Here is a 27566-nt window from a genome sequence, read left to right as displayed (position 1 = left end):
CATGCGAGTGTGTGCTGCGCCTACTTGTAGCAGGAAGGTGAAGTTCTCACTTTTTAATTATTTGACTTTTGCGGGTACATTTTCCGTTCAGAGCACTGAGGACCGAAGCTGATCATGTTAATATACAGCCTGCTTATTATTACCGGGGAGCCGGCACCGAGTACTTCTGTATGACCGCAGGACTTTATGGAAATATGGATTAGCGCCGAGATGAGTTTCCTGATAATAATTCTGTACCTGGTGAGTTCCTGGGTTCATATCATGTAGAATATGGAGACTGCTGTTTAGAACGTTATTAACTGTACTGTATAGTCTGCGATTATCCGGGTTTGAATACAGTGTAGGTTTTAATATTCGTTGGAGATTATGTATTGCTCCGCCTATTCTTTCACAATACAATGTTGTTTATCTTCAGCCAATGCAATTGAGCCATCTGTTTTCATATAAAGCAGTTATATCCCGGATCGTATTTAGAGAATATGACCTTGGTATTTTTACATTTACAAAATGTAAAGAGCATATCTATCTTCCCATATTTCCAATATAATTGAGAGATGACTGTAAAATGCAAGTTTCCCCCTATATAAAAATAGCAAGTAGTTATTTGTGTAACTTTTTTCAGAATACACGCAGACATTGTGGGCTCATTATCATCATCACCAACATTTATGTATATAGCGCCAGCAAATTATCACCTCTTACATAGTGACCTGCCCCTCGCTGGCCATCAGCTTTTCTCACACATGCCATCTCCATTCTACCAGCTTTTCTCACATGTCCCCCTGCCCAGTAACTTTTATTTTATATGCATCCCTGCCCTAGCCAGCTTTTTTAACACGTCTCCCTGCCCATCAGCTTTTGTCGCACATGCCCCCTTCCCCACCACTTTCTGTAGTCCTCTTACTTCAGGTTTTCTGTAGTCCCCTCTCCCCCAATTTTCTCCAGCCCCCTCTCTCCACGTTTTCTGTAGCCCCTCTGCCCCCCATTTTCTCCAGCCCTCTATCTCCACTTTTTCTCCATCCCCCTTTTCCCCAACCCAATTTTCTCCAGCCTCCTTTTCCCTCACCCCATTTTCTCCAGCAACCTCTCTCCACGTTTTCTGTAGCCTCCTCTACCCTATTTTTTCCAGCCCCCATTTTCTTCAGCTCCCTCTCTTAATATTTAATTGTAGCCCCCTCTGCCCCCCATTTTCTCCAGCCCCCTCTCTCAACATTTACTGTAGCCCCCTCTGCCCCCCATTTTCTCTAGCCCCTTTTCCCTCCGTTTTAATGTAATTACCTTTTCTTCTTTTCTCCTTGTCTTGTTCGCATCTCCTCTTCTCTCTCTTCTTTCTTGCTTCTTCTTTTCTTCCTTGAGCCTCTCTGCTCCTCTCTGCTGGCAGCGTCGTAACTTCACAACACTGTCATGAGCCGCGCACCGGCCTTTCATAGGAACAGCCAGCGGCCTGGGGAAATAGTGGGCGGACAATAGTACCGCCCGCACAGCCTAACTAACAATGTCTCATTCAGAGACATTGTTAGTTTGGGTACCCGGCCACCGTGCCGCCCCCCCAGAGCCCGGCAGCCTAGACAACTGCCTAATGCTCATTGAAGATAACAAAACAAACCCGCACAAGGTTAGTATTATCCTCATCCCTATATTGTCATTATTGATTAAGGTGAGGGGGTGCTCTTCCCATTGGTAGACATTAATGAAGAAGAAAAGACATGGTTACAAGAAGGCACTCCTATCCTATTTTGACAACTATATTTAAATACATTGGTTTTACACCTTTATTAATTATATATATATTTTTTTAAAATGATATGATTAACCCACGAGCACATTATTAATCCTTGGTCCATAGCGGTGAAATATTAAAACAGAGAGACATATGGGAATAGAAAGAAAAAGCGTGTTTAAAATGATCAACCCCTGTCACGGTTATAGACACCGTAGGAGGCACTGTCTGGTATTTTCGCAACTGAAAAGGTAGGCGCGGATTCTAACACACCCCCGGACTTTATCAGGGACCCCCGCAAGGAGGTTTGGTCTTCGCTGAGTGGGATGCGCAGGTCGCGGTTCTCCAAATCAGTTACCAGCGCGGTGGAGTTGTAGACAGGAATAGTCAGACCGTCCGGGTTGAGCCAAACAGTAGTGCAGGACACAGGGAGAACCAGGAGACGTGTCAAGGACGAGCAGAAGGTCAAAACCAAACGGACTGTGCAGTACCAAATCAGGATCCAGAAGAATGTCAGCAAACCGCAATGGAGCATATAAACAGGAAGTGCTGGAGCTCGTTTGAACCAATACCCTGGCACGCTAATGGTGCCAGAGTGTTCTTTAAATAGAAGGGAGTGAAAGATGATTCGGCTGTCGCAATCAGCTGACCGCCGACAGGAAGCCCGGGCATGCAACGGGACGCGATCATCCCTGCGCATGCGAGTGCACGGAGACCCCAAAAACCGGAGGTGCTTCCCGTTGTCTAGTAATGGGACGCACCAAGCGGCAAATAGAGGCGACTATCCCCCGCACTGAAGAGTGCGGGAACAGCGTCTGACAGTTCTCCCCCCCCCCTCTCTCTCTCAACGGGTGGCTTGATTCCTCAGAAATTCCCTCATGAGACAAGCGTGAAGATCCTCTTTTTTAACCCAAGATCTCTCTTCGATGCCGTAACTCCTCCAGTGCTCCAGGAATTGAGCCTTGCCTCTAAGTAGGCACGATTTTAAAATTTGTTCCCCCTCGAACTCTTCGCTCTGGACAGTCTTAATAGGAGGAGAGGAACCCCGGGTAAGTTCGTTAAGGACAAGTGGCTTCAGTAAAGACATATGGAAAGTTATTATGTACCAGGAGAGAAGGAGGTACTCAGAGTTTATAGGTAACAGGATTGATTATCTGAGAGATAGGAAAAGGACCAATATAGCGGGGTGAGAGCTTTATGGAAGGGACCTTGACCTTAAGGTTGCGGGTCGCCAGCCATACTTTGTCCCCTACATGGAGAACCGGAAAGTTTCTTTGGTGGCCATCCGCAAAACATTTGTAGAGGTCTGAAGATTGTTGCAATTTGGACTGTACTTGGGACCAAATCTGGGCAAAATCACGAACCATACCCTTAGCTGCTGGCACTGAAGATTCAGTTAGCTCTGTGAGAGTAGGTAACGCAGTACGTTTTCCAAAAAGAATGAACAAGGGAGACAGTGGACTTGTGCTGATGGTTATTGTGAGAAAACTCCGCCCAAGGTAGGAACTCGCTCCACGGGGATTGGCGCTTGGAGTAGTAGCACCGAAGAAGATAAGATTCTAGGTCTTGGTTGAATCGTTCGGTCTGGCCGTTTGTCTGCGGGTGATACCCAGAAGAAAATTTCAGGTTAATGCCTAAATTTTTACAGAACGCTCTCCAAAATTTATAGACAAACTGTACCCCGCGGTCCAAAATGATCTCCAGAGGACAACCGTGAAAATGGAAAATGTTCTTTATAAAGAGCAGAGCCAACGTAGGAGCGGATGGTAGTCCCTTCAAAGGAATAAAGTGAGCAAATTTAGAAAAACGGTCAACTACAACCCATATGGAAATGTAGCCATGGTGTAGGTCAGTGATAAAATCCATGGAAACACTAGTCCAACAAGACTTCGGTACAGGGAGAGGAAGGAAGAGACCTGGAGGTGAACGTCTGGGGGTCTTGTGTCTGGAACAAACCTTGCAGGCAGAAATATATTTCTTGACATCGGCGACCAGGGAAGGCCACAAATAGAGACAGGAAAGGAGAGCCACTGTCTTCTTGATACCAGCATGTCCAGCAAACCTAGTCTTGTGAGCCCATGTCAAGACCTTGACATGTGCGCAGGTGGGTGGTGACAAAAGATCTGCCAATAGGAGGAGTTTTGACAAAGGATTTGGTCAAGGCTAAAACTTTAGACAGGGTAATAATGGGCTTGAATACCAGAGAAGAATTAGAGTCAGAGGGGTCGAAAGACCGAGAAAGGGCATCAGCCCTGAAGTTCTTGGTGCCCGAAGGCATTGAGCAGACTGTAGGTAGGTTAAATGTTTATGGTCTGTAAACAATGTAAGAGAGCTCCCTCCAATAGGTAACGCCATTCTTCAAGGGCAACTTTGATGGCCAACAATTCCTTGTCTCCGATACAGTAATTGGCTTCATTAGGAGAACATTTTTTAGACAGGAACCCACAAGGTCTGAGCTTACCGGAGGAATCCATTTGAGAGAGTACCACCCCTACTCCTACCGCAGAGACATCAACTTCCAAAAGAAAGGGTTTGTTTGATCCGGCTGACACAGAACAGGAGTGGAAGAGGGAGCCTGTTTCAAGGCCTTAAATGCAAGGATAGCCTCCTGAGGCCAAGATCTGACTCTTCCTCCCTTACGGGTAAGAGAGGCGATGGGAAGAATAAGAATAGAGAAATTCTTGATAAATTGTCGGTAATAATTAGAAAAACCAATGAAGCTTTGAGTAGCTTTCAAACCGACGGGTTGGAGCCAATTGAGAATAGCCTCCACTTTGCTCGGATCCATCTGCAGGCCTGTGCGAGAGATCAGATATCCAAGAAAGGGTACCTGAGACTATTCAAAAAGACATTTCTCTAGTTTACAGTAAAAATGATTCTTCCGTAGGTGACTGAGTACTGCCTCAACATGGTTGCGATTAGAGATGTTCACTGACCCCCGTGTTTTGGTTTTGGATCAGGATTAACTTTGTGTCTTGGTTTTGGCAAAACCGGCCTTGCGTGTTTTGGTTTTGGATCTGTATTTCTAAAAAAAATAAAAATAATCACATAATTTTGCTCTTTTTGTTCCTACATTATTATTAACTTCAAAAACACAAATTTCCAGTAAATTTTGAACACCTCACAGGTCACAATATTATTTTTATACACTTTCGACCAAAGACTGCAGCGACCTGGCTGTATGCTAAACGAAGGAGCAACGACACAAAAACATGGCAGTTCATAGCACATCTAGGAAATATTGCCATATAGCAGTGACAGAAAAGAAAAGTGGTGACAACAAGCTGACGGCTCAAGGGGTACATGACACTATGACGTCTCCTCCTTCATTTTCTCTGGAAATTGCTGCTAAGCAAAAACGTAGCTTTCCCAGTGGTGATGCAGATGAGTCTGCACAACATTTTGACATTTGGTCTGGTGTAAAATAATTTCCCAAAAATCGTGACAGCTCTGCCGTAAAATGAACTAGAAAATCCATGAGGAAGGCCATAACCGGCAATTACATCAAAATATAGAGACTTCTGTGATGGTGGATTCCAGCAGAGATGAATTAGTATTGTTTGAGGATGATGTACACACTGATAAGGGTGATTATGATGACAGTGTAGATTGCAGGTGCTGAGATCTAACTGAGAGAAGGGAGCTAGCTGATGATGGTATGCTTGGTAATATTTTGGGTAGAATGGCATGTTCTCAATTTTATGTTTTTCTACAGTAAACTTTCACCTTTATTGTAGTGGTGTTTTTGTTCTTTAAAAAGCTTTTTATTTACATTTTTGTTTCCCTAACTTAAAACCACTATGCACTTGAACATAGGCGTTAGCACATGATAGAGGGATTTATATCATCATGACTGGATAGTGACAAGGACACTGCCACCCTTCCTGTTTCTGTATGCGCTATTGCACAGTAAAATGTGACAGGAAACTTTTAATAACACTGCCAACCCTGTTATTTGAATTTCTGTTTCAGCCGTAAACACTGCCAACTCTCCTATTATTTTTATTTCAGCAATGACAATTAGCAATGGAGAAATGGAGCTCTCCTGTTTCTGTGTGAGCCATATATCACTGGAGACTTTAGAGACACTGCTACCCCTCCTCTTTCTTTTATAGCTGTGACACTGCCCAACTGCACTAGAGACTGCCAAGAAACATGCAACCCCTTCTGTATCTCTCTGTGAAATGGTGCTGGATCGCTGTGGAGGGCGGTACTTATAGAATCCAAAATTCACGAGATCCGACATCGTAACGATGATGATTTGCCTAATTTTTGGCTAGCCTCTGTACTCGGATCTGCTCAGTTCGGATGGGCTCAGTTCTCGGAGAACCGAGTCTGAGCATCTCTAGTTGCGATGGGATGAGAGGTCTTAAGAAAAGATCAAAATATCATCCAAGTAAATGACTACGGTTTGGTATAAAAGGTCCTGGAAGAACTTATTGACGAACTCTTGGAAGCCCGCCGATGCATTACAAAGCCCAAAGCGCATTACAAGGCATTCATAGTGACTGTCCCTAATGTTAAATGTGGTCTTTCTTTCGTTCACCTGGCGAATTCTGATCAAATTATAGGCACCTCTTAGGTCTAATTTAGTGAAGATCTGTGCCCCACGGAGACGGTCACAGAGTTCAAGAATGAGAGGAAGTGGATAGCGATTTTTTTTTTTTTTTACCGTAATTGCGTTTAGTTGACAGTAGTCAATGCATGGTCTAAGGGTACTGTCCTTTTTCTTAACAAAGAAGAACCCCCGCGCCAGAAGATTTCCGGGAAAAAAACCTCGTTTGAGGTTCTCCTTCACGTACTCGGACATAGCCTGGGTTTCGGGTAAGGACAGAGGGAGGGTACACCTTGCCTTTGGAAATGCTTTTACCAGGAATCAAATCTATAGGATAATCCCAGGGTCAATGAGGAGGCAGAAACTCAGACGCAGCTTTACTGAAGACATTGAAGAATTCGGAATAAGGCTCAGGCAGAATCTCAAACGAGGATGTGGTGAGACATGTAATAGCTGACCCAGGAGGCCATATAGACTTCAGGCAGCGTTCCTTGCAGGACGGACCCCAGGAAATAACTTGTTCATGTATCCAATCAAATTGTGGTGAAGGCATTCTCAACCAATGGAGACCCAAAATAATGGGATTGATAGACTGCAGGAGCACTAGAAAGCTAATCCATTCAGAGTGCAGGACTCCTACTGACAGTTGAATGGAATTGGTCTTACTAGTGATTGAGCCATTAGAGACTCGATTACTATCAACAGCAGTTAATGCCAAGGGCTGTGGCAAAGCCTGAGTGGCCAAATGGAGTTCAGAGACTAAATTGGCGGGTATGAAGTTCCCGGCTGATGACGAAAGTGTCACGATCCGCCTGGCAGCTCCTACCTTTTGGACTTTATTATTTGTATTTGTTCTTTTTATGTGTTTGCAGCAGTACCTCTGATGTCCAGAGGTGCTGCTATTGTGCATTTCTTGTGCTTTAAGGGGTAACTTTTCTGTTCTCCAATTATTCCATGCACCTGGGTGTGGTCTCTTTTTCCCTTTATATACCTGTTACTCCCAGCACACAGGGCTGGTTATTGTTGTCCCATCCTGTGATGTCATATCCTTGTTGCAACCTGTGGATTCTTCGTCCTGCCTTGCTCCTGTGATTGTATGCTGCATTGGGATCTATCTCAGCATACCATCTGCTGACCTGTTCCTTATTTGTACCTGGGACTTATCCGTGCATTTCCCTGTGCATGCTGTCTGGAATATTTCCTCACCTCCTATTTCCTGCATCAGCTTGCACCTGGTATTTACTACTGCTCTCGATTACCTGCTGATTATACTTTTCTGCAAATAAACAGAGTGTTTTCACCATATTCGTGACTCCTAGCTGTACTCCTGTTGTAACCGTGACAGAAAGCTTGTAATGATTGGGGTCCTTTATGGGTATGAAGGGTGATGGGCATCAGAAACTCAGATTCTTTTTGTGAATAGGGAGAAGAGGACTGGGATCCTAGGTTGACCTCCTAACATCACCTAGGAAGTGTCGATTCCCGGCCTCTTAGAGCAAGTGGAGAGAAGATGCCCGGAATCTCCAATCAATATAAGCACAGCAGATTCTTGAATTCCTGAATTGTGAGGGTCCCCCAACCCCTCTGTGCCCCATATACTATTGAAGACATTGGGCCTTAAGGAGGAAGACCCCCTATATATACCCCCTTAGTCCATCACGTTAGTTCCCATATGCAATTAACTTTTGAACAGCTACAGCCTTTAAGTGAACAATTAATCATCGGGCTCCTCTAATCATTCAGTGACTCCCTTCTACAGACAGACAATGATCCCTTCTTTAGTATTTGTTTATGTTGCCTACACTATACTTTAAATGTTGCACAGGGCAGTGTTCCATAGATGGAGCTTAGAACGCCCATGTGTATGTAGCCTTACAACTTAAAGTGTTCATTTATCATTAGACACTCTTATTTGTTGCTTCATCATTTTAGATGTGAGCCTAGACCTGTCTAAACATTCTAATTTACTCATATCCTTAAATAATCCTGACAAATTAAAACTTAATAAGACAGGGATTGCTTGTACCAAAATATTAGAAACCAAAGATTTGTATTAGCAAATATAGGGATATATTGTGGTCACCAGAAACATTAAAAAAAAACTTGGTCCAATAAGGGTGTGAAGATGCAGCAAACAAGAAGAAATTGATTAGTTGGGGACATGTTGTGATGCCATATAGCTACTTTTAAATGTACTCTGTATTAATAAAGGAATTTTAGTGCAAATATATTATAATACATGCTCAGCTGACCAATTGCTACACTCCACTAAACATCAATTCTATCAGAATTGTGAAAATCATTATAGCTATGCTTTTGTAATTGGGCCACATTTTATCTGGCCACAGTTTTCCAAGGCAAGTATTGCCCTGGTAAAAATCAGCTTCATTAGACACCAAGGGAATTATATGATGCTAGCTGGAGAGGAGTTACTATTGGGAGTTACAAGAGTGTGGTCACAAACTCCATATTTAGAAAAAAAAAGGGATATACCGTGATTATCAAAAACATTAAAAGAAAACTGGTGTTTTGAAGACAAGCACAAATATTTATGATCAAATTGTTAAAGTTTACATAGTAAAAATAATGTTAAAACATTCCCCACGGTAGGAAGAGTGTTTTTGGCAGTGCATCTCAGGTACATTTTTAAAATATCCTTAGAAATATCTTATGTTTGCACGGATGTTATAGAGCTTTATAGAATTTTAGCCTAAGCAAAACATTGAGGTTGCATTTGAGAACCGTTAAGTATAGCCCGGTTTTGGGCATAATAAAAAGCAGCCGCCGCTGTCATCGGTTGCGCTGGCGGCTTTTCTTTTAGTGAGTGTATGTGAGCTGTGTTGAGCTCAGAAGAGGAAACGCAACATGCACAATTGTGGTGCTTCAGTGCTTACAGTGCAAGTGTTTTATGCTTATCAACTGTGGCTGTGTGCTGAAGAGTTTGCATTTGCTCCCCTTGTAAAAGGATTAAACTCAAAATGGTCTTTATTCCAATTATGCAGAAGAAAATGTTCGCTGACTTCAGTGTCTGTTTTTGTACAGGGAGGCTAGGATGCCATTGTGTGAATGTCCAGAGTGGCTGGAAGATCTGGTTGGCCCAGGGTGACTGGGTATGATCAGTGTGTTTGCATTTTATTTTTTCATGACCACCTAATAAGGAGTAATTTACGATGTATTTTCAGTATTTGAATATTTGCATGGTTTTTATAATGTTGTTTTCTTTTTGGCAGGCAATGTTAAAAACTATAGTTTTCTGCTGTAATCCTGGAGAATATTATATCAATGATGTGTGCTGTCCTATGTGCCCACCAGGTAAGTGAACACAATACTATATATGTGGATTGTAAGCTCTTGTGTATAGGGCACCTTTCTAGGTGATATACTGTACACCCTCTATCCCCTATGTACAGTCCATGACAACCATTTAGAACCCTGCACGTTGCTTAGACAGTTACAGCTGTCTAATGATAAGTTGAGAATAAAGGAGGTAGGTAGGGTTAGTTGTTTGTTTTTTTGGGGTCTTTTTTTTGTTTAAAGAATATTTGTTAAATTATTTGCAATACTATTTTAACATTTGGAAAATGGTGTTCACCAATATTTAGTGGCAGCATAATTTTAAAATGTCTGGTTTTTAGGGTCATTGACCTACAGTTAGTGATCTAAAATCTGGGCAGTACATCCCAAAGCCTAACTTTCCTGGGGTAAACTATGAAGATTGTTACCCTGTGTAATGCATAACACAATGCTTCCACCTATATATCTAATCATATTTTAAGTCACTCAATTATGTGATCAACTATCACCAGACAGTGGAGACAACATACATTAATCAGGTAGACAAAATGGAGATGTAAAAGTTAAAGGCCCGGGAGGACCCTGCTCATGAAAGAACTTGCAATACAACGGGAAAAGAGCAGATCTAAGATATGAGGAATGAGTAGGGCTCCGACACTGGTGAGGGTGTACCACTGTAAGTAATACAGATGAGTCTATGTCCTGTAGACGGGTGATTATCAGAGAGGAGGCGAGGTAGATCTAATAGGGTGTGAGAGGGTATTTAGTGGAGAGGTTTGAGATGTATGAGGGGTTGGTGGTGTTTTGAAGGCTCTATAGATGAGGGTAATTTTAATTGGACTGGTGGGGGGAATATGGGGAGGCAGTGCAGGGATTTGCAGAGTGTTGCAGAATATGAGAGAGGAAGCTCAGTCTTGTCACGGCATTAAGTTCGGATTGAAGCGGGGACAGATGGGTGAGGACAATGCCAATGATAGGGATATTTCTTGAGCGGTCAGTGATCAGATAAGGTATATCAATACGGCCGGAGAGAAAGTGCAACACACACACAGCTCTGGTATCAGTAAGAAATTTGATTTTCAGACAGTTATGAAGTTCATATTTCATAGACATATTACAATCACGCAGACGTATAATATATGGCATTATGTCAACGAATAGAAAAATACATATCTCAAGGCTAAGCAGAATACATTAGATGTGGGTATAATGATATTATAACGTATTTCTAGAATACCTCTCTAATAAGCAGGTGCCTTATCCTATATACATCATACGGCCTTGGTTCCACAAGTAACAGAGAGCTGTAAAGCTTCCATGGCAATGACCCAGCATATAGCAAAGTACAAATCTCAAAAACTAAATAAGCTTTTTCTAAACAGAAGCTGCTTTGTTTCATCTGACATTCCTTTTCAACAAACACAATCTTACCGTTAACTCTTTCACCAAATAGGAGGGGATTGCAGTAGTAGAGGTGGGATAGGATGAGAGAATGGGTAGCAACATTGGTTGGATCTTGGATAACAAAAGTGTGTTTTCTAGCAATCTGTATTTTTTATTTGAAATTGTATGTAACTATGTATATTTGTCCCTGGCTTCTGTACTACTTTTGTTTGACGTTTCAGTATGACATGTCCACGTTAATAAATAAAAGTCATTTTATGACGGTCAACCCTTTTCAATTACATTGCATTGACCCTTTAAATTAAATAGCATTGCCACCAACTCTGGCAAAGCGCAACATTGCACAGCCCCGGTTCTCATTTGGAGCTATGAGAAGAACTATGGAGCCCAAGGAACATTAACAGCAAGGAGCAGCCCCTGTGATTCCAATGAATGACACACTGGGGAGGGTGAATTTTTCGCAATACTGGGGACTGCTGCTTTATATCCAGCTGTTTTCAAAATGCCTTAAATGTTTGGGTTTTTTAAACCGCACTGGAAGTAATATTCTCACATGATTGCTGAGTCACAGCAAGCACATTTAAATGTCTAAGTGTTACTGGGTTATAGAGCGCGGTGGAATGAGATCTCTGCTCAATAAAATCTTAGAATAATAATAATATGGATAATGTAAGCAATTGTTCCGTAGTGAACAATGATTAAAAAGTATTTTCTTTGTCATTATCAAATATGTTATTTGATTAAAACTATTCTCCTTGCCCTGATTTAAGTTGGACAGTCCGGATTCGTTACTTAGAAGTCTCCTGATTTAAGAGCATGGTTTGGATGGTTTGCGTGTCATCCTTGTGAACCAGGTTGCACGTGGCATAAAATGTCTAGAATTCCTAATTGGAAATATTGTGAGATACACTATAGGGATCAACCTATTTCATTGGAAGTTTTAATTGATAATATTGTATACTAGGTGCATACTGTTAATTATTTTCTTTCTTTTTTTCCTAGGTAATGTTGTAAGTGTACATTGCACGACAGCTATAAGTAGTACTTCTTGTGTACCTTGCATTGAAGGAACGTACATGGACCATCCCAATGGCGAGACTAAGTGTTTGAGATGTAGAGACTGTGATATTGGCAAGTAATCTGTATTTTTGTACACCAGTTTTTACATTTTTTCAGCAATTGGCGATAGTGACTTATTGTGACAAAATAGGCTACCAGAGATTCATAAAAATAAATTTAGCCTGATCAGCACTCTTTACAAGGGCAGTGTTAGGAATTCACAGGAATACGACTTGATGATGAAGTAAAAACAATATGGAGTTTATTGCAGGTTACCATATTTAATGATAGTCTGAGCACAAGCTCACTGGATATTGCAGTAATCAAAGGCACAGACAAAACAGGATGAAGTGGGGACTACATATCACACTGGGAAAAAAAGACCAGGTGGCGAAGGGGGAATTTAAAAGAACTACAAATTACAGTGGGGTCTGGCAATGTCATTGCCCAATGAAGCTGTGGGGGGAGGACGGACGTGGGAGCTAACTGAGTATAGCAAATCGCCCGTGCTTGATGTGTATAGAGTGTGGGTGAAAGTTGATATTTACATGCATAAGATTAGGGTGTATCAATTGTCCTTGTAGCGATGTGCCAGTTCTCCTTGAGGACTGGGTCTGTTGTACTTGAGGTCTTCTGTAGATGAAGGCTCTATCAGTTGTCCTTGTAGCGATGTGCCAGTTCTCCTTGAGGAATAGGTCTGTTGTACTTGAGGTATTCTGTAGATGAAGGCTCTATCAGTTGTCCTTGTAGCGATGTGCCAGTTCTCCTTGAGGAATAGGTCTGTTGTACTTGAGGTCTTCTGTAGATGAAGGCTCTATCAGTTGTCCTTGTAGCGATGTGCCAGTTCTCCTTGAGGAATAGGTCTGTTGTACTTGAGGTCTTCTGTAGATGAAGGATGTATCAGTTGTCCTTGTCGCAATGTGCCAGTTCTCCTTGAGGACTGGGTCTGTTGTACTTGAGGTCTTCTGTAGATGAAGGATGTATCAATTGTCCTTGTAGGGATGTATCTGGTTTCCTTGTAGTGTGTGCCTAATTGTCTTGTGGTTCCCTTCATATATGTGCTAGTTAACCTGTAGGTGAGAGAAGGAAAAGAGGGGAGAGGGGAGGGGGGGGGGGGGGTGAGTGGGTCAGACACGCAGGGTAGCTGATATAGTTCTGATGTGTTTATAGCTCAGGTTTGTAAATAGCTCCATGTGGTGGAGTAGAGAGATAGAAAGCAATGTTAGGAGTGTTTATAGCTTGGAAGGTAGATGGAATGAATGCAGAAACAGGAGAAACAGAATAGAAAAGTATACAGCTCTGGCGTATAGCTCAATAAACAACTCTAGTGGTCTAGGGTAGTTAATGTAATAAATACAAATGCAAAAAAATTCAAATGCTTAAGCTCAAGAATGTTTAGTCTCAAAGGTCTCAAAGCACTGCAAGGGCACACGTTTTGTAGCGCAGATTGCAGCTTGGTAGATTGGTGCAGGGGTATACACTGTTTGTATGCTGCGTGCTGTAATGTGATTGCAAATCAAAGAGGTCCACCGTGGTACGTAGATCGGGTGCAATGGAACACATGCTCCGATTCTGCTTCCTGATGGAGGTGTTTACTTGGCAAGGGAGCTTAGTGGTCTGGTAAGTACTTTAGATGCTGTGGGGGTTCAGTGTTAGATTTTCAGTGCATTTTGTCCGTGTTGTAGTCTACTTCCAGGTTTCAAAACATGGGCATGGCAAAAGGGATATTGTCACGATATACAGGGTGTTCCCAAAACCTTCGCCATGTGGAATATACACAACCAGTATATAACATGCTTGAATAGTATTATTTGAAATAATAATTTTGGCTGCTGCTGCAATTTGTGGAGGCAGCTATTTTGTGACCTGGACCAATATTCATGGAAATCCATCCTCCAATTCACTAAGAACTAGTGCTATATCTGAGGCATGAGGCACACTACCATGTCACATACTTATATATTCAAATGTTCATATAAAAATGCTCGACCTATCGAGAGCATATGATCCTCTTAGTTTATGTATTAGTAATGTGTTATGGTACATTTTAAACATGTTTCTCCCAGGTTTATTGTTAGTTTATTAATAATATTTTGAATCCCCAAATAAATTATAATCTGTATACTCCTTAGGTGCTGGACTGGTGGTAAAGAGCAAATGTACTTACACGTCAGATGCCGTATGTCAATGCACAGATGGTTATTTCTGTTCTGCAGATGATACATTGCAATGTGATTTATGTCAACAATACAGAACATGTGAACCTGGTCAATATATTAAAGCATTAGGTAAGACAACCGTACATTGTTAGCTAAATATTAATATGCATAATTACTGCATCTAAACGTGAGACTGAAACCTGTCACTGCTGTGAGGCCAGGGACCTATTAGCATTGCTTTAGCTACGTGGTTTTTATGATTCTTGGCGGGTCCAAAATAATACAGCCAAGGCTTATACGCGTTACTTGGGCCCACACAAAGCCTACTCTAGATTAGACTACCTTTTCAGACAATAAGCACAAGCAAACAGGAATGGAGGGAGGGAAGAGAGCAGGGAGGGGGAACACGTTACTATTTAAGTATATCTGAAAAATGTACACACAAATTACATAGCAATAGAGCCGGTCCGATTAGCCGGTGGAGGAGGAAGGTCGCGAGGCTAAGTGTTCCGTGTAATAATTGCTCCAGTCGAGCCATTTGATTATAGGAAATGAAGTATAGGTGGAGTACAGGAACCCAATTGTTTCCATGACGAAGCCTTTTTGATTTTTATCGATTATTACAGAAAAAGGCGGGGCAGGGAAATTTCCCATGTTGAGCAATTGCAGCTCTAGTAGCGCTAAGGATATTGCCCAATAAGACTACTTTTTTTTTTTTTTTTTTTTAAACTCCATTATGGCTCGGAAGATAGTCGAGGCAGAGACAACGGACCTGATTCATTAAGGATCTTAACTTAAGAAACTTCTTATTTCAGTCTCCTGGACAAAACCATGTTACAATGCAAGGGATGCAAATTAGTATTCTGTTTTGCACATAAGTTAAATACTGACTGTTTTTTCATGTAGCACACAAATACTTGATAGCTTATTTGTACACTGAAATTTAAAGTTGATATTTGTGTGCTACATGAAAAAACAGTCAGTATTTAACTTATGTGCAAAACAGAATACTAATTTGCACCCTTTGCATTGTAACATGGTTTTGTCCAGGAGACTGAAATAAGAAGTTTCTCAAGTTAAGATCCTTAATGAATCAGGCCCAACGTTACCGCTATATTACACAGTCACCTTGATACAATTGAATTTAGTTCACCCCCCTCTGAATTTATATGGAGATTGGAGTAGTCTATGCTCCTTAACCAGTCTCGTACTGGAGGGGTCAGGGAAGCAATACATCTCTTCGACCACAATCTCTGTGAACATTGATATGGGATGCTTGCAAAGCCACAATTCATGGCTAAATGTCAGTCCGGCCCTGCCCTCAATAATGTCACGCAGTACTCAGGATATATGTGTGCACAATCCTCATAATATATTGATTTACACTCAGCGCTTTCGTATTGCATGTCTGGTTTCTTAGTTTGGCAGTGGCTTAGTTTTGAAAGCAGAGAATGCATAACAATCTTTATTAAATCCTGATTTTGAGAAAAAAAAAAGTTTTAAATTATGTTCCTTTAATTTTGATTTAATTATATTAGGTGTGCCAGTGACATAATTATAACTTTTCATTTTTAGAGTTTTATTCTTATCTCCCAGTAATTTTATTTTGTATAAGAAATGAAGGTACATGACGTTGTTATTTTGCACATAGTAAATGAGGCGTAATGTCTACTGATCTAGTGAAAATCAATAAACTAGGTCAAATGAACTATGGTTAACAGAGAAACAAATGTTTATGTCCGTGTAGCCATTCTAATACATCTAGCTAAATGTTTATACTTTAGCCCTTTTGCTACCCAAAGTACTTGTTGAATTTGAATTTCAGATGGCTCACATTTTGAACTGTTGGATTAAATAAGGATAAACATTTTTTATTTTTACTTCAATAAATTTTTATTGAGTTTTGCAAAGTTAAATGGGGTACACAAAAAAAGAAAGGGTAACAAACACAGTTGAAGGGACAAACAAAAGGGTAACAACAGAATAAAAGCGATCTTATAACATGCACGTAACTTTAAGAAGCAGAAATAAAATATACACATTGGTCTTTCTCATAATACCCCAGATGGGGGCATATTAATACCTAGGTGGCTCAAATGACACACAGGCAGAACCTATTCATTAGGTTGGGGATCCTCTATGAGGGCTGTTGGGGAGGGAGGGTGTGAAATACTTGAGGCTACTCGTGCTCTGCCGGAGCCCACTGTGACATATTCGTGCCAGCTAAACCATTTGAATATTGGATTGGAGGCTGATACATTTTTTTTATTTTTAACTGGACGCACAAACATTTCCCAACAGGGCATCCTATTGTATCACATTTAAGTCAATATTTAGGGGAAACACGCCAAAATAGAAAATAAAATATGCACTTTTCTCTGAGTCTTCTATTTACTGCTTCCTCTATACATCAGAACAAGGGATGAGATACGTAAGAAATATGGGGTATAGTATAAGGGTTCAATTAATTTTGTGAAAGTTGCTGAGTATCCATTAAGACTTCTTGAATGTGAGGCGGCTTCTGCATTTAATGGTTCAAGTAGCAGACTGACAAAGGTGCAGTAATCATCTGCTAGGTAAAGGCTGGATATCGGGAAGCTGCTTTCATCTACTAGAGCCAACCCAAGCAGAATAACACAAAAGCAGGAAATAACTATGCTTTTAATTATAACAGTCCCTACCTTAGCTGGTAATTGGGAACAGCCAGCAGCTTTATAATAATGGTATACTTTGAAATAAGCTATAGTAAATAATTTAGAGTAGAGTCACCTCTATGCCAAATGTGACCTATTGGTAAATGATTGTAAAAGGGCAGCATAGAAGATCACAGGTAGCATAAATGTATCCATCAAGCAGTAGACCGTGCATAACAGAGTGTATCTGGAGATCATGTGGGCAGTGGATTAAATCACAAAGCTGTAAATTGACATAGGATTGCATATGGTGGCATCCTGCATAAGGTTTGGGCCTGATGCAGTGTATAGTAAATATATATTCTAGTCCCTGGAGAGAAATCCCCTTCTTGCTATTTCACTTTCATTTTACTCTTTTGATTTCATTCTGTTGTCTTCTGATTTTAATCTTATTTTCACTTCTTATTCTTATTCCTCTAAGTTGGACATTTTTTGTGCTGTCCTTGACACACATTACAGTAATGAAAAATACTTTAAATACAGATTACTAATTGGGGAAGTGATTCGCTTAAAAACATTTATTAATGACCAGACCAATTTACATGTTTTGTGATGAATTTCTTTCAGTGAAAATAATATTTCTACCCATTATTTTTGGGAAGATAGCGTGCTGGAGTAAGTATATTTATTTTTTGTGCCTAAAGAGAACCTGTTGGGTTGTAGTTTAATAAAAAAAAAAAAATGCTTTAAAGGTTTGATAGTTATTTGCATACAATTTCTTTGATGTGAATCGGGGCATGTAGACTCCCATCCTGCACACTTCACTAGGAAGTGTTCAGGATGCGGAGAATGGCCGACACTCCCGGGAGACCTACTCGGAATGTGGGAGTCTCCCGGACATTCCGTGGGAGCGGGCAGGTTGTAGAGGCACAGCATACTGCATCGGTCAGTGACTGCTAGAAGAGAGTGTAAAACATGTAGCCAGTCCCAGAGGGAACCAGCTGTTTCATGTTGCCCAACGGGACACATGCGCTTTTTCAACTACAGTTGTTTTGTGACCAGTCACACACCCGTGTAGCTCAGTCCTTAGTGTATCGTGTATTTGTGGAGTCAGGCAAGGTCAGCTGCTAACTTCCTCAAACCAACTGGAATATTATGATCATATTCAGAGTCCAGTGTTGGGACACAGTATTTTGTATCACTGCAGATTAGTGACTCTCGAAAAACCAACTCAAAATTAAAATGTTTCAATATGAAGAATGACAGTAAAAAGATATTACCTGACATTTAACTCCAGCTCTGTTGAAGAGGTAGCGTATTACCAGTGCCCTCCATCACATACAGCTGAAACCTCACCCATATATTTTGGACAGTGGGGCATGATGCAGGTCAGAGAGCTGAGACTGCAACCTGTACAGCTGCTGTGATATCACTGTCCCTGTCTATGAATCCACAAAGTGCATTTCTACAAGTCTGTCAGCCTGTCAGTCATTGTCTGTCTGCTCAGTTAGAGAGCCATTCTTAGTGCTCATTGGCCCTTTGTACACACAGCTATAACCACAGAAACATGACCCGCTGGTCACAATGAAGTGCACTTTTATTCGGACATATCTGTGCCAGGAGCTGCTTCATACAGAGATGTTCAATCTCCTTCATGTGCCCCCTGCTACCTCCACGAGCAACATATTTGCTCTGTGTAGAGCAGACCTACTGACCCTAATGCACTATGTGTCAGTCTCTATACACTTATTTGTTATCCCAGTTACAAATTAAAGGTCTGAAGACTGGATGGCTTAGCAGCTGTGCTCGTCATAAAGTTCTGGAGATCTTACCTCATACCACATACTATGTGGATGCTGTGCTGGGCCAGACAGTCAGCCATTCTGTTGCTTGGCTACTGCCCTATGGCAGCGAGAGCTGGTGTCCTAGTCCATACATCCATATCCTGTACTATTTATTGATAGCAGGTTTCTGCCTTAGTGTCAGTAATCTAGTGTTTGTTTTTGATTTTGTAAACACAAGTCAAGCAGCCTCATTTACCATTATATTTATGTCCGAATGTAGTCCTTCATCATGCTAGTACATAGCTATATATTTCCTACCTCTATTGGCCTGGAATGTTAGAGATCTTAAGATCCCTCATAAGTGTACATTGATTTTCTCATTCTTAGATACACCCATGATATACACTGCCTGTTGTAGACTTAACTTTGAAGGCTGTCCCCACACTGCAAAGGTCATGGAGGGGGGGGGGCTTGGTCATAGCGCTCCAATCATACCTCATACACCTGAGGTGTGTCTTTATTGGTTCATAAAAGGCTGTGATTCCAGGTACATCTTGTTAAATCTGACCCAGATTATAGAAATTTATTTGTCCCTACTATAGTTGTGGGAAACGATTATATCCTGCTGGAAATGTATCTAGCCCCATCTGCCTCCCTTTATTCCTTGAAATTGGCCTTAACCTACCTGGAGGCTCCTGCTATTGTTTGGGGACATTTAATATGCTCACATAGTCCTCACTTAGATAGTCTTGTGATCGAGTGGGTGGCTGGCCTCGTTAGTGTGTTCACACGCTGGTTATTACGTTTAATAATACAGAGCCTTTGATTTATTAATGGGCAATTTTTGAGTCTTTACTTTAAATATATATGATAGACTTTGAGTATGAGGCTATTGCAGCAATAGTACAGTTTGTTATATGCAGGAACATCATCATCATCAACAATTATTTATATAGCGCCAGCATATTCTGTAGCGCTTTACAATTGGGGACAAACAGTAATAAACAATACTGGGTAAAACAGACAAAGAAGTAAGAGTGCCCTGCTCGCAAGCTTACAGTCTATAGGTCAATGGGAGTCGGATACATGAGGTTAAATCTACATACTGCTTATTGGTCCAGCCAGATTGCGAAGGATAGCAATCTCAATGAGTTTAATAATACTTTTTTTTCTGTAGAGAATTCAGTAAATCTTTACATGGAGTCGCTCTGTCCTCCAAAATGTTGCACACACGTGAGCACACATGCATAGCTTATGGAATGTTTGTTCCTATTGCATTATATAAATCATAATATCTGCTAAGAAGGTAAAGTTCTTGCCTGCCGCTTTTACGTTAATGGATGAGACAACTTTTGGTGTTGACCCAGCCTGTCAAAATATTGTCATAATGTGCCAAGAAACCTAAAAAACACCTATTGCATTCTCTGCCCTCCCCCCAAAAAATAAAATAAAATAAAACTACACAGACAGTACCCTAAGGGGCAATGTCACAATATTAATCTAACAATAGTAAAACTACTAAATTTCTCAGTTATAGTAGTCACCCAATAAATTAATTTTCAAATTGTCTGGATTAGATTCTCGCTTCTGTTAATTGCTTCTTAGTGAAACTCTCATTTCTTAGCTGAGAGCATCTAGCTAACCATAGAGCTCTGCCCTTGGCTAAATAATCTATATAAGTTTATTTTTGTGCATTGTAACTTCCTTACTGATTTACGGCAGTGGTTGCTTGTAGGTTTATTGACATACAATAAATACCAGTGTCTTTGCTTGAGCAGCACACACAGGTCACCAGTCTGAGTTGGGGTATATTTATGTCTGCTCAACTTAATGCTCACGGTTGGTGTCCTCATATGGTGGAAGAATATTAAGGGATAAACATTATTTCATGGAATTATATTATCCCTATGGTTACTGTCATTTACTGCTGATGAAGGAGATGATTGTATTGATATATATTTTCCAACAAAGAGTGAGCAACATGGATACTTTTCTGAGTAAACAGAGGCTGCATTCAAAGTAATAACATTAAGTTAAGATGAATAATGTTTCTTTCAGGTTTGGTACCACCTTAATTTAAATAAGGTGAAGGCAGAGTTTACATATATTGCAATTCATTTATCCTCTTTTTATGCAGCAATGTTACAAACTGTCAGTATATTATGTTTACAAATAGATGCAAAGATCTATGACAAAGAATGTTAACTTGGCTTTAAAAGTACAATATCTAAGACGTGTAACATGATCTTCTCACTCTGAATAGGGACTATGAGAACAGACACAGTGTGTGAGGACTGTCCGCCTGGTCATTTCAGCAATAAGAGCATGTCATCCTCCTGTACTCCATGGACAGAGTATGTATTCTATACTGATAGAGAATGCAGACATGGGGCGGATCTAGGAAATTGTTATACCAGGGGCGATTGGGAGGGGGGGGGGGGGTTTAAACGCAATCAGAGCGGGCGGGCAGCACATTGTCCCTGCCTGTCACTGCCGAGCGGACCTGCACATACTGTGCAGCCGCCGGTAGCAAGCCCCTGCTAGGGGGGCGATTGCCCGATCGCCCCCCCCTGGATCCGCCACCGATGCAGACTCTGTTTTTATATATATATATATATATATATATATATATATATATATATATATATATATATATATATGCATGTGTGTGTGTGAGAGACACATGGTTTCGGGGCTACATATATCAAGTTTTCTATGACCACATCGTCATATGTAGACCCACACTCACACCTACATGCTGTGTACTGTTCCTGCTACTATACACTGGAACAGTACACAGCATGTAGGTGTGAGTGTACATGGCTTGTGCCTTTTTATGTTTTTTTTTTTATAGGATCTTGTGCAGGACAAATGGGGAATAGTTTGAAAACTATTTTTTTGAGCCATTATAAAATTAAATTTAAAGGAGATGACCCCTAAATGTTTTATTATATGCTCCACAATTTACATTTTAAGTTTATTTGGAATTATTTTTTTTCTGTCTTCTGGATGACAAACCCTTCTTACTAAGCAGCAGTTACTATTATTGCTCATCTTTCCTCTTTAAAATTTACCTCAGTAGTAGTTTACTACACAATAGTGGTATTTAAATTAAACCAAGTGATGAGCAGGAAACATGGAGAGAAATGGCTGGTACTATGGGAACACAGCAAAACTGAGCTAGTGACTGATCTGCAATGTTATTCATTTGTTGAGACCTGGTGAAGGATCACCTTCCCCGTTCCCCCACTACTTGGTATTCTATTGTCAGTGCACTTTGCACCACTGAACTCACAAATGTGCATTGGCAGTTGTGATGAGCAGTGTATACACTGCAGCCCACCTAATGTATCTGACTGGGGTTTTTATTAAACTTCAGGTTGAAATTTTCAGTAAACTGATCTGCAGTTGTTTGTTTGCTTTGTACTTCAAATGCACGGCAGGGGCGGATCCAGACTTTTGCTATACCCCGGGCGATTTTAGGGGGGGTGATTTAGGCCCCGCCCCCTTTCCGACTTCTGAGGCTGCCGTGGGCTGCACAGTATGTGCAGGTCCGCTCGGCAGTGACAGTGTGTCTGCCCGGCTGCTCTGATTGTGTTTAAAACACAATCAGAGCAGCCGGGCAGCACACTGTCACTGCTGAACGGACCTGCACAGTGTGCAGCCGCCGGCAGCAAGCCCCTGCTAGGGGGGGCGATCGCCCCAATCGCCCCCCCCCTGGATCCGCCACTGATGCACGGATATCATGACCCCGCAGTATGTGCTTCCTCCCACACAAGCCACTCAGGGGTTAACATATTTTTTTGTCAACAATCTGTATATTGCTTGTCTGCTCACTCCACTAAAAGTGGGTTTGATAATTTGATAATAAAAGTAACAATTTACCATAAGACATTTAATATTATTTTTTCTTATATTAACATATTTTAAGGATGTATTATCCATGTTTCATTCTTTTTCTTAAAAACGCATGATGGCCACACTTTATAGGAAAATTCCACTATATCAGAATGTGTTAAAACAACTTTATTTTTAAACTACTTACACACCCCTTGTACCCGAGTGGTTTAAATAACGTGCATATCTTGCTGCAGTGCGTGTCTTTCAGCTCATGTTCATTAGTGGTCTCACAATACTGATGAATGAGTCCCTAAATTGGTACATTGTGAAATAGTGTAATTATCCATCTAATGTGGGTTTGATTCATCTTTAACCCTATGTGAGAATACAGAACTGAACTAATGAAATTGCATGAAAATTGTGTGCTTGTATTATGTAGGTGCTCTGTCGTGAAAAAGCCAGGATCATCAACATCAGATCCAATATGTGGAAGAAGAAGTCGTCTGTCACTGATTGGTTCAGTTATAGTCTGTATAGTAGTAGCAATGTATGTAATAGTATTGGCTAGAGAGAAAGGTAAGTCGACAATCATAACTGATTCTGCTATATCATTCTTTGGATGTGTAAAACCATTGATTGACAACATAATTAGGATGCAGTAATTTATTTATTTTTTTAATTTTTATTTTGAAACCGCATAAACAAGTAAATGAACATACTCAGTTTAAGCAATAACGCTTTACATCTGAATCATAAACGTCATGACACTTTAACAGTGATGAAAAAAAAAAATAGCACTTTCAACAACACGGAAAAATAGAAAGCTGAGCAAATATCAAATGTGAAACAATCATAAGGCAGCGGTGGTTTTGTATTTTTGAGAAGGGGAACGGGATAGGAGAAAAGGGGAGGGTAAAGGTCAGGGGGGAGGGGAAGAGGGGGGGTATTAACCTCTCAATCTATTAGAGTTACAAATAAAGAATTTCCCGGAATGGAGGATTGTTGCCAATTAAACCAGGGTGACCAAACTTCCCTAAATTTTGGTAAGGAATCATTCAACAGGGCAGAGATATGCTCCATATAGGAGATAAACCAAATACGGTTAATCAGTTCTGCTTTAGAAGGGGCCGTGGGTTGTTTCCAGGCTCTTGCTATGAGTAGTTTGGAAGCTTGGTAAATGTGTGCAATTAAGCAATTTTCAGCTTTACTTATATCAGGGATGGGCTGGTTAAGTAGGATCTGAGCAGGCTTCTTACTAACTTTAATCCCTGTGGCTTTTTGAGCTATAGCCAGAGTGAGATTCCAGAAAGTTTGAATGACAGGACACTCCCACCAAATATGCAAAAAGGTTCCCTTGGCCCCGCAAAGGCGCCAGCATCTATCTGAAACCGATGGGTATATTCGATGCAACCTTTCTGGAACCAGGTACCAGCGTGTGTAAATCTTATAGCAGTTTTCTTGTGTACCTGCATTAATGGAGACCTTCGCTGTTCTGGTGGGAATAATAGACCACTCCTCGCTGTCCAAAGACTCCCCCAGGTCCCGTTGCCATGCCTCTTCATGAGGCTCGAGAATTAGATCAGGTGGTGCTGTGAGTGTACGATACATGATTGAGATATTTCCCCTACGGCCTGCGGGCTGTATACAGTGGCGTTCAAATTGGGACCTGCTACGGAGACGGGAGGACCGGGTTTGTGACTGAATAAAGTTGCAGATTTGTACATATTGAAAATGAATAGGGGGGGGGGGGTGACATTTATCTAGAATTTCGTCGAAGGAGGCAGGGGCGGTTTCTCCCTTAATATGTAGAAAGCGTTCTATCTTGTGTGCACGCCACCATCCTGATATTGCAGATGATCTCCCGGGTGGGAATAATGGGTGAGTCCAAATAGGAGTCAGGGGAGAAGGGTATGGGGCTAGGTTATGTTTTTTATTAGCCAGATCCCATGAGTTTAGAGTAAAGGCAATTGCTGGGCAGCAGTATACTGACGCCGGTCTACAAGATTTAGGAAGCCATAATAGGTGGTGTACAGGTATATCAGGGGTCATAGCATTAGGATGCAGTAATTTTTATTCACATGTAAAGAAATAACAAAATAAATCCAGTGATTCATTTTTTGAGGAGACAGAATGATTTTTATTGAAAGCATTGAAGACACAATAAAGTAAAATAAATGCTGCCATTGTAGACTCAGCCATTTAGTAACAGTGATCATACTGACAAATCAGATCAAATACAAACAGGAAACAGACAGGAATGCTGGTCATGTGCTCCATATCATACATCTGCCAAATCCGGGTGAGCACCATAGAAATAGTGGGAGGGTTAGAATATTTCTAGGAGCCACCAATGGACACATGACTGTGCTTATGATGGGCCTGAGAAGCTTGTGGGTATGTCTGGGGAGGTCTGGAATAGGTAAAGGGAGCAGAATGATTTGGTTGTTGGATGATACATGTCTCACTCAGGACTCTGCATTTATCTGGCCTGATAATGTCAGTAATTGGCCTTTATAGGATTACCAGCTGCTGTGGCACATTACATTCTTTTGTCAGTTGTCTGATGAATCAAGGGATAGACTACATCTTGCTCAACCCCATAGATTAATGTTCTCCCACACTATTTATGCTGGCTATGAAACTTTGTAGTTTTTTATTTTTCGTTTAAACATGTGTTAATTAAAACAAATGATAAGACATTCAATTCCTCTTTAAACTGTTCTGTGCTTTTGATTCTGCAACATTCCTAACCTTATTGAGAAGACACATCACACATCATTATACCTTTTCCCATATCAAATGGTCACACAGGGTGTTAAATATTTGTCCTTTACGGCAGGTGGTTTTACCTTTCTGCTATATATTGATTGACCTCCCCAGATGAGTTGTCTTTACATTCACTTCCAGATCACGTGGGCTGAGTGTATATAACTGTTTTAACTTTAATACGCCTATCTAAAGAAGAAGTACAATGTATATCTGAAACATTGCTGACACTAATTGTGTGACACTCTCTACAAATACAGTTTGTACATAGGTCAGTGTATGTGATTACACATCTTAACACATTGTGGGTCATGCAGCACAACAGCATCTTTAAACACACAAGTAACTCAACAAATGGATGTCCTGTGATAGGACACTTAACGTGATAGTTGCTAAAAATAATAATATTCCTGCATTGATTATTGCAAACTCCCCTCTTACTGGTCTTTCCCGAATCAGACTTTCACTCATACGATACAATTTGAATATAGCAGATAGTCTGATTTTCTTTGCTAAACGATCTTCTACTACTCCGCTCTACCAGTGCCTACATTAGTTATTTTACCAAAATACTTCTACTAATATACACAGCCAATAACAAAACTGCGACAACATACATCTCTTGACTTGTCTCGTGGGGCTGGTATGGAGACCTGTGGACGATAAGGCAGCTAATGCAGAGGCATAGAGCTAGGATAGGATAATGGGGCTACGTACATGCTTACACAGGTATTTCTATCGCCTGGATTTTGTGCTTTAGTCCCACTGTCCTGTTGAAAGTCTATGATAGGGCAACATATAAAAACTGCGAAGGTGATGGGTGAACATGTTGGCGTTATGTCCTGGACGAAGGAGGTTATAGGTGGGCTTCACCTTTGTTGACATGGCCGGGGCACCCCCTTTCATTACACTTGGACAAGTATTATTTGACTGACATGAGAGAAAAACAGAAAATGGAACAGGGCTAACAAAATAGCAAGTAATGTAACAGAACAAATCACAGGGGAACATATAAGACTTACACACAATAAAACTATATCTCTGCAGGAGCAGCACAGGGAGTTTCCCTTGAGTACTAGGTGCAATGTGGCTGGTTAAACCGGGAGGCAATTTCCCCATTATGCTAATGTTCTAGCTATAGACAAAACATAATTACCATATACGTATTCATTTTTAAGAGTAGTTCACATTAGTTGCTTTACACACAGAACTTTCTTCCTTTCTTCCTGCACAGTGTATTCCATTAGACAGATCAATGAGTGATGTATGATGTTGTAATTTAACACATCACATTCTGTTTCATTTTTATTTGAAATAAAAGTATATGGTTTAATAAAGGGCACAGGTCTGTCCATATATTTCTATCTCATAGAATGTATTTCCAATCCTTAATAGTTTAATATTCATCTTCTGCCAAGTTCATTCTATATAATTAATTCTGTTAACTGTCATCCCTCACAAACAAACTTTTTCTTTGCACGACTTTTAACAACTGTCCACCAACAGTCCTCACTTATTTCTCATACTCACCTCAAACACTTGTTTGAAGCTGGCAAGTTACTTGGCCCAGGGTGTTTCTGACACATAAAGATGTTTAATGGACATTGTAGCTTTGCATAAAACTAAATTGTGATCGATATATTTTTTTGCCATCTTGTGTAAAAACGTTTTAAAATCGTCTTTCTTTTCTTTCTTACAGAAAAAATGGAAGAGATAAAGAAACATCGTAACAATGGCTCAATTAATAGTCCACCAGTGCAAGAGCAAGGAACACGCTCAGTATAAGTCTACTCCTGTAACTCCTATAAACCTCTCTGATCATCTGTAGTACTGATTTTAATGTGTTTTGTTTTTTTTTTAATTGAAAAGAAAAATAACATTTTAAAGTAATTAAGTCGTTCCTACATTTTTATGATGTTGCTGATATTGTGGGAGGCAGTGACTTCAGTACTGGCAGTTCTTCCGGTGGTAATCAGTATTCCGGTGCTTTTGTGACGTCAAACTAAGTGCTTCAGAATTAGCAGCTGTCACATACCAGTCTGTTTGGAAGACTGTGCTGTCTGTGTCAATGTAAGTCTAAATTTAGATTATGTCGTTTTTATACTCATCAGGTTTTTTTTGTCGATACACTCTGTGTCGGTATTCCAAGTGGTGGAATACCGTACCCAACCCAGGTCTCCATTAAGTTGGTTAGTGCCTTCTTTAAATATAAATTAATCAACAAATATATATTACTATGTTGTGGTGAATTGAGAAACATGCAAGAAATTGAATTGAATGTCTGAACAGTTCTGTAGATCCAGTATAAAAAAAACCCACATCAAGATCAAGGCTTATATTTTTTTTTCTGGA

At 40.6% G+C, this 27566-nt stretch overlaps 1 protein-coding gene across 1 annotated transcript; it reads left to right on the top strand.

The window, feature by feature from the left end:
• LOC142108006 (tumor necrosis factor receptor superfamily member 14-like) lies at positions 1 to 27566 on the top strand. Its single transcript, XM_075191701.1, has 7 exons — positions 1 to 240; positions 9506 to 9587; positions 11976 to 12104; positions 14165 to 14320; positions 20872 to 20962; positions 22888 to 23024; positions 26914 to 27566. Exons 1-7 carry the CDS (start codon positions 187 to 189, stop codon positions 26997 to 26999), a joined length of 735 nt encoding a protein of 244 aa, XP_075047802.1. The 5' UTR covers positions 1 to 186; the 3' UTR covers positions 27000 to 27566.

Source organism: Mixophyes fleayi, chromosome 11 (assembly GCF_038048845.1).
Source record: "Mixophyes fleayi isolate aMixFle1 chromosome 11, aMixFle1.hap1, whole genome shotgun sequence".
Taxonomy (NCBI): domain Eukaryota; kingdom Metazoa; phylum Chordata; class Amphibia; order Anura; family Limnodynastidae; genus Mixophyes; species Mixophyes fleayi.
The sequence above is the reverse complement of the archived record's forward strand: the minus strand, read 5'-3'. Positions and strand labels throughout refer to the sequence as shown.

Excerpts from the sequence above, each read along its gene's own strand:
- LOC142108006 (XM_075191701.1), top strand. The coding sequence starts at position 187 with ATGGAAATATGGATTAGCGCCGAGATGAGTTTCCTGATAATAATTCTG. Across the intron at positions 9,588-11,975 it reads CTGTCCTATGTGCCCACCAG|GTAATGTTGTAAGTGTACAT; the intron begins GTAAGTGAACAC and ends TTTTTTTCCTAG. Across the intron at positions 14,321-20,871 it reads TCAATATATTAAAGCATTAG|GGACTATGAGAACAGACACA; the intron begins GTAAGACAACCG and ends CACTCTGAATAG.